At 42.6% G+C, this 13,914-nt stretch overlaps 1 protein-coding gene across 7 annotated transcripts in view; it reads left to right on the top strand.

The window, feature by feature from the left end:
• Nucleotides 1-13,914, top strand: part of mtor (mechanistic target of rapamycin kinase) — a 474,957-nt gene that overhangs the window by 155,520 nt on the left and 305,523 nt on the right. For all 7 annotated transcript variants that reach the window (XM_060852056.1, XM_060852057.1, XM_060852054.1 and 4 more), the window contains 3 exons: nucleotides 9,195-9,317; nucleotides 9,488-9,571; nucleotides 10,230-10,322. In XM_060852056.1, coding sequence (XP_060708039.1) covers nucleotides 9,195-9,317; nucleotides 9,488-9,571; nucleotides 10,230-10,322 — 300 coding nt within the window. The remainder of the gene's footprint in view (nucleotides 1-9,194; nucleotides 9,318-9,487; nucleotides 9,572-10,229; nucleotides 10,323-13,914) is intronic.

The following is a 13,914-nucleotide window of genomic DNA, read 5'->3' as shown; positions in this document are numbered from 1 at the left end:
TATCCTCGTACGACCTATTCTCCATTCCAGGCAACATCCTGGTAAATCTTCTCTGCACCCTCTCCAAAGCTTCCACATCTTTCCTAAAGTGAGGCGACCAGAACTGTACACAGTACTCCAAATGTGGCCTAACCAAAGTCCTGTACAGCTGCAACATCACTTCACGACTCTTGAATTCAATCCCTCTGCTAATGAACGCTAATACACCATAGGCCTTCTTACAAGCTCTATCCACCTGAGTGGCAACTTTCAAAGATCTATGCACGTAGACCCCAAGATCCCTCTGTTCCTCCACCTGACTAAGAACCCTACCGTTAACCCTGTATTCCGCATTCTTATTTGTTCTTCCAAAATGGACAACCTCACACTTGGCAGGGTTGAACTCCATCTGCCACTCCTCAGCCCAGCTCTGCGTCATATCTAAGTCCCTTTGCAGCCGACAACAGCCCTCCTCACTGTCCACAACTCCACCAATCTTCGTATCATCTGCAAATTTACTGACCCACCCTTCGACTCCCTCATCCAAGTCATTAATAAAAATTACAAACAGCAGAGGACCCAGAACTGATCCCTGCGGAACTCCACTTGTAACTGGGCTCCAGGCTGAATATTTACCATCTATCACCACTCTCTGACTTCGACCGGTTAGCCAGTTTTGTATCCAATTGGCCAAATTTCCCTCTATCCCATGCCTCCTGACTTTCCGCATAAGCCTACCGTGGGGAACCTTATCAAATGCCTTACTAAAATCCATGTACACTACATCCACTGCTCTACCCTCATCCACATGCTTGGTCACCTCCTCAAAGAATTCAATAAGACTTGTAAGGCAAGACCTACCCTTCACAAATCTGTGCTGGCTGTCCCTAATCAAGCAGTGTCTTTCCAGATACTCATAAATCCTATCCCTCAGTACCCTTTCTATTACTTTGCCTACCACAGAAGTAAGACTAACTGGCCTGTAATTCCCGGGGTTATCCCTATTCCCTTTTTTGAACAGGGGCACAACATTCGCTACTCTCCAGTCCCCTGTTACCACCCCCGTTGACAGTGAAGACGAAAAGATCATTGCCAACGGTACTGCAATTTCCTCTCTTGCTTCCCACATAATCCTAGGATATATCCTGTCAGGACCGGGGGACTTGTCTATCCTCAAGTTGTTCAAAATGTCCAACACATCTTCCTTCCTAACAAGTATCTCTTCTAGCTTACCAGTCCGTTTCACACTCTCCTCTTCAACAATACGGTCCCTCTCGTTCGTAAATACTGAAGAAAAGTACTTGTTCAAGACCTCTCCTATCTCTTCCGACTCAATACACAATTTCCCACTACTGTCCTTGATCGGACCTACCCTCATTCTCGTCATTCTCATGTTTCTCACATATGCATAAAATGCCTTGGGGTTAGATCCTATCCGCCAAGGATTTTTCATGCCCTCTCTTAGCTCTCCTAATCCCTTTCTTCAGATCCCTTCTGGCTATCCTGTATCCCTCCACTGCCCTGGCTGAACCCTGTTTCCTCAACCTTATGTAAGCCTCCTTCTTCCTCTTTACTAGACATTCAACCTCCCTCGTCAACCAAGGCTCCCTCACACGACCATTTCTTTCCTGCCTGGTAGGTACATACATATCAAGGACACGTCGTATCTGATCCTTGAAAAAGTTCCACATTTCCACCACATCCTTCCCTGACAGCCTATGCTCCCAACTTATGCTCCTCAAATCCTGTCTTACAGCATCGTAATTTCCCTTCCCCCAATTGTAAAATCTACCCTGTTGTGCGCACCTATCTCTCTCCATAACCAAGGTGAAAGTCACAGAATTGTGGTCACCATCACCAAAATGTTCACCCACTAACAAGCCCATCACTTGTCCCGGTTCATTACCGAGTACCAAATCCAATATGGCCTCCCCTCTGGTTGGACAATTTAAATACAGATGAGGCTGGTTTGAAGTTCGAGAGTAAGGAAATTAGACAAGTTAGGCAAGAGCAAGTCTGAAAACAAGGTGACACTGAAGAACTAAACTACATTTATATCAGTGCAAGGGACCTGACAGGTAAGGCATATGAACTCAAGGCATGTATGGGAACATGGGACTGGGACATCATAGCTATTTCAGAAACATAGCTGAGGGATGGACAGGACTGGCAGCTTAATGTTCTGGGTTTAGATGCTTTGGGAAGGATAGAAAGGGAGGCAAGAGAGAAGGAGGGAGTGGCCTTTATTAGGGAAAACATTACTGCTGTACTTTTGAGAGGATGTTTCTGAGGGATCGTCTAGTGAAGTTATATGAGTGGAACTCCGAAATAAGGAGATGATCATCTTGATAGGATTGTATTATATATTACACCATCCCCCCAACCCCCACCCTCCGATAGTCAGCAGGTAATTGAAGAGCAAATATGCAGAGATCTCAGGAATAATAAGGTGGTAATAGTAGAGGATTTTAACGTTCCAAGCGTAGACTGGGACAGCCATAGTGTTAAGGTCTTGGATGGTGAGGAGTCATACAGCCATAAGGATGGAAACAGACCAACTTTGGTCCAACTTGTCCATGCTAACCGAGTTAGAACATAGAACATAGAAAAATACAGCGCAGTACAGGCCCTTCGGCCCTCTGTGTTGCGCCGATCCAAGCCCACCTAACCTACACTAGCCCACTTTCCTCCATATGTCTATCCAATGCCCGTTTAAATGCCCATAAAGAGGGAGAGTCCACCACTGTTACTGGCAGGGCATTCCATGAACTCACGACTTGCTGAGCAAAGAATCTACTCCTAACATCACCTTAATACCTACCACCCCTTAATTTAAAGCTGTGCCCCCTGGTAATAGCTGACTCCATACGTGGAAAAAGGTTCTCATGGTCAACCCTATCTGAACCCCTGATGGAGTTTCCCCTTCCCTCTTAACCTTTCCTATTCATGTATCTATCATGTACTTTTAGATGTTGCAACTGTGTCTCCATTTACCATTTCCTTTGGCAGTTCCTTCCACATACAAACCACCCGCTGAGTGAAAACGTTGTCCCTCAGGTCCCTTTTAAGTTTTTCTCTTCCTTAGAAATATGCCCTGTAGTTTAGAACGCTCCTACCAAGGCATGATCAAGTGTGCCCCAGGACAATGTGGGAAGCTAGAGAGGAAATTGCTGGGCCCCTAACAGAGATATTTCTATCATCTACAACCACAGGTGAGGTGCCAGAGGACTGCTGAATACTTAATGTTGTATGATTATTTAAGAAAGGCTGTAAGAAAAAACTCGGAAAGAATACACCAGTGAGTCTGACATTGCTGGGTAAATTGTTGGGGTTCTGAGACAGAGGGTTTACATGTGTTTGGAGAGGCAAGGACTGATTAGGGATAATCAGCGTGACTTTGTGCATAGGAAATTGTGTCTCGTAAGTTGAGATTTTTGAGGATGCCACCAAAACAATAAGTGATGGCATAGCATTGTCTCATTGGACTTTAGTAAAACGTTTGACAAGGTTCCACATGGTAAACTGGTTAGTAAAGTTAGATCGCATGGGATTCAGGGAGACCTTGTCAACTGAATACAAAATTGACTTGATGATAGGAGACGGAGGGTAGGGATGAGGATTGTTTTTCAGACTGGAGTTCTGTGACCAGTGGTGTTCCACAGGGCTGGACAGACTGGCACATTTTTCACTGGAGTGTAGGAGATTAAAGGGTGACCTTATAGAGGTATGTAAAGTCATGAAAAGCTTGGATAAGGTGAATGACAAAGGTCTTTTCCCTTGGCTGAGGGAGTTCAAATCAACTAGGAGAAAGTGAGGACTGCAGATGCTGGAGATCACAGCTGAAAAATGTATTGCTGGAAAAGCGCAGCAGGTCAGGCAGTATTCAAGGAGCAGGAGAATCGATGTTTCGGGCATAAGCACTTCTTCAGGAATGAGGAGGGTGTGCCAAGCAGGCTAAGATAAAATGTAGGGGGGAGGGGCATTGGGAATACGATAGGTAGAAGGAGGTTAAGGTGAGGGTGATAGGCTGGAGAGGGGGTGGGAGCAGAGAGGTCGCGAAGAAGATTGCAGATCAAGAAGGCAGTGCTGAGTCCAAGGGTTGGGACTGAGATAAGGTAGGGGGAGGGGAAATGAGGAAGCTGGAGAAATCTGCATTCGTCCCTTGTGGTTGGAGGATTCCTAGGCGGAAGATGAAGTGCTCTTCCTCCAGGCGTTGTGTTGCCAGGGCCTGGCGATGGAGGAGGCCAAGGACCTGCATGTCCTTGGCGGAGTGGGAGGGGGAGTTAAAGTGTTCAGCCACAGGGAGGTTGGGTTGGTCGGTGCGGGTATCCCAGAAGTGTTCTCTGAAACGTTTCGCAAGTAGGCGGCCTGTCTCCCCAATGTAGAGGAGGCCACATCGGGTGCAGCGGATGCAGTAAATGATGTGTGTGGTGGTGCAAGTGAATTTGTGACGGATATGGAAGGATCCCTTGGGACCTTGGAGGGAAGTGAGGGGAGAGGTGTGGGCGCAAGTTTTGCATTTCTTGTGGTTGCAGGGGAAGGTGCCGGGAGTGGAGGTTGGGTTGGTAGGGACCTGACGGGGGAATCGCTGAGGGAGTGGTCTTTCCGGAACGCTGATAGGGGAGGGGAGGGAAATATATCCTTGGTGGTGGGGTCTGTTTTGGAGGTGGCAGAAATGATGAAGGATGATACGATGTATCTTGAGGTTGGTGGGGTGGTAGGTGAGGACCAGTGGGGTTCTCTCCTGGTGGCGATTGGAGGGGTGGGGTTCAAGGGCAGAGGAGCGGGAAGTGGAGGAGATGCGGTGGAGAGCATCGTCAACCAGAACAACCCACATGGCCTCCTCCTTCCAAAACCACAATTTCCCCTCAGATGTGGTTGATGATGCTCTCCACCGCATCTCCTCCACTTCCCGCTCCTCCACCCTTGAACCCCACCCCTCCAATCGCCACCAGGACAGAACCCCACTGGTCCTCATCTACCACCCTACCAACCTCCATATACATCGTATCATCCTTCATCATTTCCGCCACCTCCAAATGGATGCCACCACCAGGGATGTATTTCCCTTCCCTTCCCTCCCCTATCAGCGTTCCGGAAAGACCACTCCCTCCCCAACTCCCCTGTCAGGTCCACACTCCCCACAAACACAATCTCCACTCCCGGCACCTTCCCCTGCAACCGCAAGGAATGCAAAACTTGCGCCCACACCTCTCCCCTCATTTCCCTCCAAGGCCCCAAGGGATCCTTCCATATCCATCACAAATTGTGGGCGGCACGGTGGCACAGTGGTTAGCACTGTTGCCTCACAGCACCAGAGACCCGGGTTCAATTCCTGCCTCAGGCGATTGACTGTGTGGAGTTTGCACATTCTCCCCGTGTCTGCGTGGGTTTCCTCTGGGTGCTCCGGTTTCCTCCCACACTCCAAAAATGTGTAGGTTAGGTGAATTGACCATGCTAAATTGCCCATAGTGTTAAGTGCAGGGGTAAATGGAGGGGAATGGGTCTGGGTGGGTGCGCTTCGGCGGGTTGGAATGGACTTGTTGGCCCGAAGGGCCTGTTTCCACGCTGTAAGTAATCTAATCTAATCTAATTTAAAATTCACCTGCACCACCACACACATCATTTACTGCATCCGCTGCACCCGATGTGGCCTCCTCTACTTGCGGAATGATTCAGAGAACACCTCTGGGACACCCGCACCAACCAACCCAACCGCCGCGTGGCTGAACACTTTAACTCCCCCTCCCACTCCACCAAGGACATGCAGGTCCTTGGCCTCCTCCATCGCCAGACCATGGCAACACAACGCCTGGAGGAAGAGCACTTCATCTTCCGCCTAGGAACCCTCCAACCATAACGGATGAATGCAGATTTCTCCAGCTTCCTCATTTCCCCTCCCCCCACCTTATCTCAGTCCCAACCCTTGGACTCAGCACCGCCTTCTTGACCTGCAATCATCTTTGACCTCTCCACTCCCACCCCCTCTCCGGCCTATCACCCTCACCTTAACCTCCTCCCAACTATCGTATTCCCAATGCCCCTCCCCCAAGTCCCTCCTCCCTACCTTTTATCTTAGCCTGCTTGGCACACCCTCCTCATTCCTGAAGAAGGGCTTATGCCTGAAACGTCGATTCTCCTGCTCCTTGGATACTGCCTGACCTGCTGCGCTTTTCCAGCAATACATTTTTCAGCTCTGAGGGAGTTCAAACCAAGGGTTCACTAGCCAGTTCACTCGGATAGCTGACCTTCAATTATTCCAAATACAGTTAGACATCCTTTAACCCCACAAAAGTTGGGAAAAAGCTGAGCACCCCCCCCCGCCCCCGTTACCACCACCAAAAATCCTGGCGTTGGTTGCTGTGAAATACTCACAGCTGCTATTTTCACTCTGGACTCTATAAATTTTGGATCCACATTTTCAGATGCAACAGAAAGTACGAGTTAGAGAGAAGTGAAAATACAGAACCGAGATCTGTGAAAGGAAGTAATTTGGAACATGCCATTCCCCTTAAAGACTCCAGTTTGGAGACGGTGCAAGTTATAATAAATAAAGGCTCACTCTGAGACATTGTTGTAGGCGAATTTATGCACACAAATGGTCTTTCTCAGGTTGTCTCAAAAGACAATCAAATAAACTTCTGAATGATGTTTCAATCTGGTGATCCTTTCAGTATAATTTCCGAACAGATGTTGCAATTTTGGAGACCCTATTTTGTTCTATAATTTGTTGACTGCTTTCTCTCAAATTTCACTGATACCTGTCTGCTGTTTAATGCTAATAGGCAGACAATAGTGACCCAAAGTGGGCAAACTTTCTGAATTTTATACGGTGTAGTCATATGATCTAGGCTAAGAACGAGATACATTTTAACTTATTTGACATCCTGAGAAGAGAAGCATTTTCTGTGCAATAATTTTGGATTGAGGGATATTTGAAACCTAGTCAGAAAAATTTTGTTTGGAATAGCTCCATCATCATCATCGTCTGATTTGAGAACTATCTTCATTTCCTAACAATTTTCGACATTGTTTCTGTGCTTGCATTCTGTAAAATGCATTAGCTGTACAATTTTTCCAGAAAGGCTTTTCAAATACTCTAGCTTGTTAAGTTGATGTTTTGAAGGTCATATTTTTTCCTTTTCTTGGAAGAAGTCCTGAAGTTACAGAAATTGCAATATTAAATCTGGATTTTGAAATTTTAATAGTCTTTACCATCTGCAAAATCTTGATTTTTAATGCATTGCTATAGATTCTGTTACAGTAACAGCTGAGAGATATTTTTGCAAATCTCAATTTTTGTTTATATCTTTGGTGGCTGTAGTCTGTACAGAGCTGTCATAAAGGAGAAAGAATGTGAAGAGATTGCAAATGGTTCCTCTCCATCTTGTATGTGCTTACACTGAAACCTGCAAATACTATGTATTCCAACTTTTGTGTCTAACTTAGCATGATAATCTTTGTTCAGGATTTTGGGAGTATTTTCTTATTTGTGTGATTATGAGGGTTGCCTACAAGGCAAATATTCATTGCCCATCCCTAATTGTCCTTGAGAAGGCAGTGTAAGTACACCCACAGTAACAGGCAGTTACTTGTTTTTAAGCTAGTGAATGTAAAGGAACAGAGTTCTAACAAAGGATGGTATGCAACTCAGAGGTGAACTTGACTTTCCTACCATGGCAGAGGTTGGGATTAGGAAAATGTTGTTGAAAGAACTTCAGCAAGTTCCTGAAGTGCTTCTTGTGGATGGTGTGCTACTGGGGTGAGGAAGGAATATAGTGAAGTAGATAACTGCCTTCTACTTTGTAGATGAATGGGCAGGCTTTGGGGAATCAGAAATTGACATGTTGCAGAATTTCCAAACCTCTAACTTATTCTTATAGTCACAATATTTGGATGGATGGTGAAATTCAATATCTGGTCAATAGCATTTACAGAATGTTGTTGATGAGGAGTTTGCTAGCAGTATAGTTGAATGTTCGGAGAGATGGTCTTTTTTGAGACTAATTGTCTGACATTTGTGTGCTGCAAATTGTTATTTGCTACTTATCAGCTCACGTCTAACATTGTCCTGGTTTTTACATTCTTAGCTGCAAAAGGACTGAGCATTATATATTCCTTAGCTGATATTCCAACTTCTGATCTTATTTGAAAGGAAAGTCACTTTTAAGCAACTAAAGATGATTGGGAGAAAGTGAGGACTGCAGATGCTGGAGATCCGAGTTGAAACGTGTGGTGCTCGAAAAGCACAACAGGTCAGGCAGCATCTGAGACGCAGGAGAGTCGACGTTTCGGACATAAGTCCTTCAGGAATTCCTAATGAAGGGCTTATGCCTGAAACATCGACTACACTGCTTCTCGGATGCTACCTGACCTGCTAGTTGACTAGTTTCTAACAATCATTTTCCTTTGTGGAATATGACTTACGCTAATAACAGAATACATCAAAGGCTTCTATCTTATATTTTTGAAATATTACCATCATGCTATAGCTGATATATTGAGATTTTTCTTTGTAAAGTATTGGTTTCTATCATATTTCCCAATAAGTGAGCTTTAAACTACATTTCAAATACAATTTAGGATACAAACAAGACCAAACTCTCAGAAGTTGCACCATGAAACAGGTAAGATCCTACACTGCCTTGACAGGGGAGATGTGGAAGTGATGTTTTCTCTGCGCAAGAATCATAGTTTTAAGAGTCACTGTTTAAAAATCAGTGGTCATCCATTTGAAACCAAGTTCAAGCAAAATAAAATCCCTCCGTATTGAATCTTGAGTTCCTCTCATCTGGAATGGATGGTGGTAGCAGAATCTTTAAATATATTTAGGGCAGGAATAGATATATTCCTTCCTCTTTAACTCAATGCTTTTAATTACTATCAAATCTAGAATTTCTCATTCTTTTGTCCTTGTAAGTGCAACTCTATTATGTTTAGACATTCCCAATGCAAGAAATTAAAAATGTTTTGCAGGTCACCCCTTGTCTATTTTGCATAATATATAATATGTGGGAGAAGCTTTTGTTGTTTGATTTTGGAGCTATGAATTTATTTGAACTCTTCACTTTTTTGATATTGATGTCTGTATAGTGATAGATTGCCTTATAAGAACAGATACTAGGTGTGTGATGTTGTCCATAAATTTGATCATTTGTTGTCAAAATAAAATAAATGAATGTTCATTTCATTTATAATTTCTTTATAATTCTTAGATTTTAACTGAATTAGAACACAGTGGAGTAGGCCGAAACAAAGAGCAAAGTGCCCGAATGCTGGGCCACCTGGTTTCAAATGCTCCCCGCCTTATCCGCCCATACATGGAACCTATTCTCAAGGTAAGCAAGCAGGAATGTCTTTCCTACAGTGACTATAAATGGAAATGAAATCGGCAATGAAAGTTTTAAAACATTTTTATGTTAACATTCATTGACATTGAAAATACATATTATATATTGAAAATATAGCAAATATCTTTGCTGTCTGTTGACTGTATGCTTTCTCCTAGGCTTTAATCTTAAAATTGAAGGATCATGATCCAAACCCTGGTGTAATTGTCAGTGTTCTGGCTACTATAGGTGAACTTGCCCAGGTAAGGTCAATATTATAGATTGATTACTTCTGTACAATACAATTCATTACATTTATAGATGAGAAACTTAAATTGCAGAATGTGTACTGTAATAATATTATTATGAATTTAAATTATATCAGAGGAATCCCTAAATGCATCAAAACTATATAAAAATGTTAGACTGTGGGATTGTAGTAAGTATTGTTATTGCACGTTGTGCACATATTGATTGCTACATCTATGAGACTATACAAGAACAGTGCAATAAGTGACCAGTTTAATTAATTTCAGTAGCATTGGAGAAATGTTGGCTGGTACATTCTCAGAACTCTTCTGTTCATCTTCGAAGAGTGCTATGTTGCCTTTTATATCCACATTAACAATCAGTTAGGAGTCTTGGTTTAATTTCCTATCTCAAGATGGCACTTCAGACAATGCATATTTCCTCAGCTCTGCACTGCAATGTCATTGAGTGTGGCTTGAACCCTATTTTTATTTTTAAAAAATGGCACCTTGTGTTGTTGAAGATATTTCCTTAATTTTATGACTTGTCTTCAAGTGCATTTCTCAAATATAAAATAATGATGGGCCTGTTATAAGCTTGATTGATGTAAAACTGCTTGTCAGTGTATGGCCTTCTTACGAAAAAAATTGTGGTTGATGTTTGTCCCTGAAGGTGAGTGGACTGGAAATGCGAAAGTGGATGGATGAATTATTTCCTATCATCATGGACATGCTCCAGGACTCCTCTTCACTTGCAAAAAGACAGGTAAACCTGTCCTAGCAATTGAATCATGGTTGACAAATGCGGCAAGTGCTGTTATGGCTTTCTGGTACTGATTTGGTGTGAAACAGAAGCCTCGGTATTACATTTGCAAAAAATACAGTGTAAACTTTATGCCAGAGGCGTCTTTGTGTATGAAGGTTTTGCAAAGTAATGCTTGCAGCTGTTGATGGCTTCTGAATTATAGGATAATATATACATTATTTTGATTAATGGGATAAATATTCTTTGATTGGTGTTCTTTGTCTCTTCATATAAAGGTTCAAGTGAATATTTGGGATTTGGTTCTGAATTTTGTTCTAATTTTAAGATGGGGAAGTCGAGCAAGTTTCTTAAACTTTCTCTGTTGCTTTGCACTCGATTTTGCCATTGTAAATGCTGTGAAGCCTGACAAAATCAACATGATTCTGTATGTTCACTTTTTTCCAATTAAGTTTAATGTGAAATGGTTTTTAATTTGGATTCTCATAATCCATGACATTGGTAATTGAGGCTTTTGTGACCTACAGCTTCAGATATTCTGGAGCAGTACATGTCCCGTTTGTTTTGAAGATCAACCCAGTTGATGATCTGGAACTTAATTTCCAATTTCTGCTCATGTTTGCTGTGGGTTTCTGGCAACATGAGAGATTGATCAGCAATGGGACGCGAGCAGCTGTGCTTCACATTCCTGCCCTGGAGACTGGCCTGCCCTTAGGGTGTCTCATGCGTGTCTGAACAGGAATTCTTAGTGCACTGCTCTTGCACAGAGGCGTGATAGGAAAATTGGCTCAAGTCCTCTTTTATCTGTCAGGGCTGAAAACAAGTTACTTTTCCAGTTATTAACAATCCTTTGTGAATTTCTTTTTTTTTGTATATACGTAGTTGGAAGTGAGTAATGACTAACTTGTCTAGCTTGTTTGTGTAGTGGAAAAATGTCATTTAGTTTTCAGTGGTATGGTACAACAAAAGCAAGGCTGCATTCGTAGCCAATGTCACCGCTAGATGGAGCCCCATGAGTGGTTGTGCATTAAGTCACAACATCATATCTTTATATTTCAGTGGCTGTTTTTATGACATGCAGGGACTCACTGAGGATTTTCTTAAACATTGAATTTATTATAAAATACATTGTACAATATAGAATGAATGTCAAACTTTGCCATTCCTTACAGTACCAGTATATTACTGAAACACTCTGAACCTTGTGTCTGGCACATTTATTTCGATGATATTTTAAAGCAGCAAGCTAATACAACGATTTTTCTTGCTTGTATTTTAAATTGAAACCATTTTATTACTTAATTTTATGTTTTGTGATGAATAGTGTTCAAATAGATATCTGCAGCCATCTAAAAAAGGACATTTACCAATTAAATGTCAGTTTTCAATGCCTTGTGCACTGCACTAGATAAAGAGGAAAGGTAGATGTTTCAAGCTTTGTTAACCACTCTAAATTTGGAAACTCTCAGTCAATGAATGCCGACTGATATGCATGAAATATGTACCTGAAACATTAGAATTCCTAATGTGATCAACTTCACAGCACAGAATGCTGTAGGCTACTATTCATGTATTGGGGGCATACACTGCAATAGTGATAATGGTGCTATTTTAAAGTTACAAATTCCAGACACTCCTTTTTACTTTTCTTCTTTGCCTGTTAAATCTTCATCTCCATCAAAAAACATGGATAGATGAACAAAAATTATTTCAGAACACACTCAACGTAATGTGAAAACGTTTTTCAGCAGATATGTGGCTTGGGTTGGGCGAGATTGGAAATCATCCCTACAGAGAAAACACCTGGTTTCCACGGGTGCTTTCCACAGTGACAGGCAGAAACTGCTGAACTTGAAATGTATGGTAAATGCAAGAGATTTACTGCACAATGTCTATCCCACCAATGATGGTTCCAGATGTTTATTCTCTCAGCAGATTCGGTAATCTTCTTGATTGATCGTCTTGTGTAGATTGCAATGGTAAACACATGATTTAATGCGAGATTCATTTACGGCAGAGACTTGAAACATTGGAAATTGGATGAGCTTGAAGGAGCATGTTTGACAGTCAGTTTAAAATTAGTTTTTGGAAGTTGGAAATGTTTGTAGTCCTTGTAACTTAATTGTTTAAGATGAACTTTAATAATTGCATGCAGAATCTTCCAGTCTTGTCTTCCTCATTACATAGTGATAAGCAATTTGAAATTTTAGTGAGGATCTAAAATTGCTATTGGGAAATTGAGAGAGTTTATAAGTAAGAAAAGACTGAACAATTAAAATTTCAGCTATTCGAGGTGCCAGCATAAATTTTAAATGTAACATATATTTTTATGTTTAGGGTGTAGGTTTGCTTGCTGAGCTGTAGGTTTAATATCAAGCAAACCTACACCCCAAACCTCAACCTGAGCTACAAGCCTTGCATATTTTTGTTAGATTCCCTACAGTGTGGAAACAGCCCTTTGGCTCAACAAGTTCACACCGACCATCTGAAGAGTACCACATCCAGACCCATTTCCCTCTGACTAATGCACCTAACACTATGGGCAATTTAGCATGGCCAATTCACCTAACCTGGATCCCAGGTGCTGTGAGGCAGCAGTGCTAACCATTGAGCCACCGCACCGCCTCACAGCGCCAGGAACCTGGGTTCAAATCCCACCTTGGGTGACTGTGCAAACTGCACACAGACATTCTACCCCTGTCTGTGTAGGTTTCCTCTGGGTGCTTTGGTTTCCTCCCATAATCCAGAAGATGTATGGGTCAGGTGATTTGGCCATGCTGAATTGCCCATTGTGTTAGGTGCATTAGTCAGGAGTAAATATAAGTTAGGGGAATGGGTCTGAGGCGGTATGAACTTGTTGGGCCAAGGGCATGTTTCCATACTGTAGGGAATCTAATCATCTAAGATATTGGAAAGACAGGATTCGATTAGGAATCGTCAGCATGGCTTTGTGCGTTGGGGATCATGCCCCTCAAATTTGTAAAGAGTCCTTTAATGAGGTGACCAGAAAGGTTGATGAGAGCAGAGCAGTAGACATAGTCTATATGGATTTCAGTAAGATCTTTGATAAGGTTCCACTTGGTAGGCTGCTCTGGAAAGTTAGATTACCAGAGGGGAGCTGTTAAATTGGATCCACAGTTGACTTGATGATAGGAGTTAGGTAATAGTGGAAGGATGCGTGTCAGACTGGAGGCCTGTGACCAATGGAGTGCCTCAGGACACTGCTGGGTCCATTGCTGTTTGTTGTCCATAATCAATGATTTGGATGAGAATATCCAAAGCATGATTAGTAAGTTTGCAGATGACTCTAAAATAGGCAGTATGGTGGACAGTGAGGAAGCTTATCAGAAATTTCAGCAGGAACTTGATCAACTGGGGAAGTGGGTCAAGAAGTGGCAAATGGACTTTAAGTGTAAAATGTTGCATTTTGGAAAGTCAAATCAAGGTAGGAGTTTCATGGTGAATGGTAGTGCCTTAAGGAGTGTCGTGGAACAGAGGGATCTTGGAGTTCAGGTGCACGGTTCTCTGAAAATGGTGTCATGGGTAGACTGAGCAGTGAAGAAGGCTTTTGGTACATTGACCTTCAGTCAGGGCA

Source organism: Hemiscyllium ocellatum, chromosome 37 (genome assembly GCF_020745735.1).
Source record: "Hemiscyllium ocellatum isolate sHemOce1 chromosome 37, sHemOce1.pat.X.cur, whole genome shotgun sequence".
NCBI classification, from domain to species: Eukaryota; Metazoa; Chordata; class Chondrichthyes; order Orectolobiformes; family Hemiscylliidae; genus Hemiscyllium; species Hemiscyllium ocellatum.
This window is presented reverse-complemented; position numbering and strand designations above follow the sequence as displayed.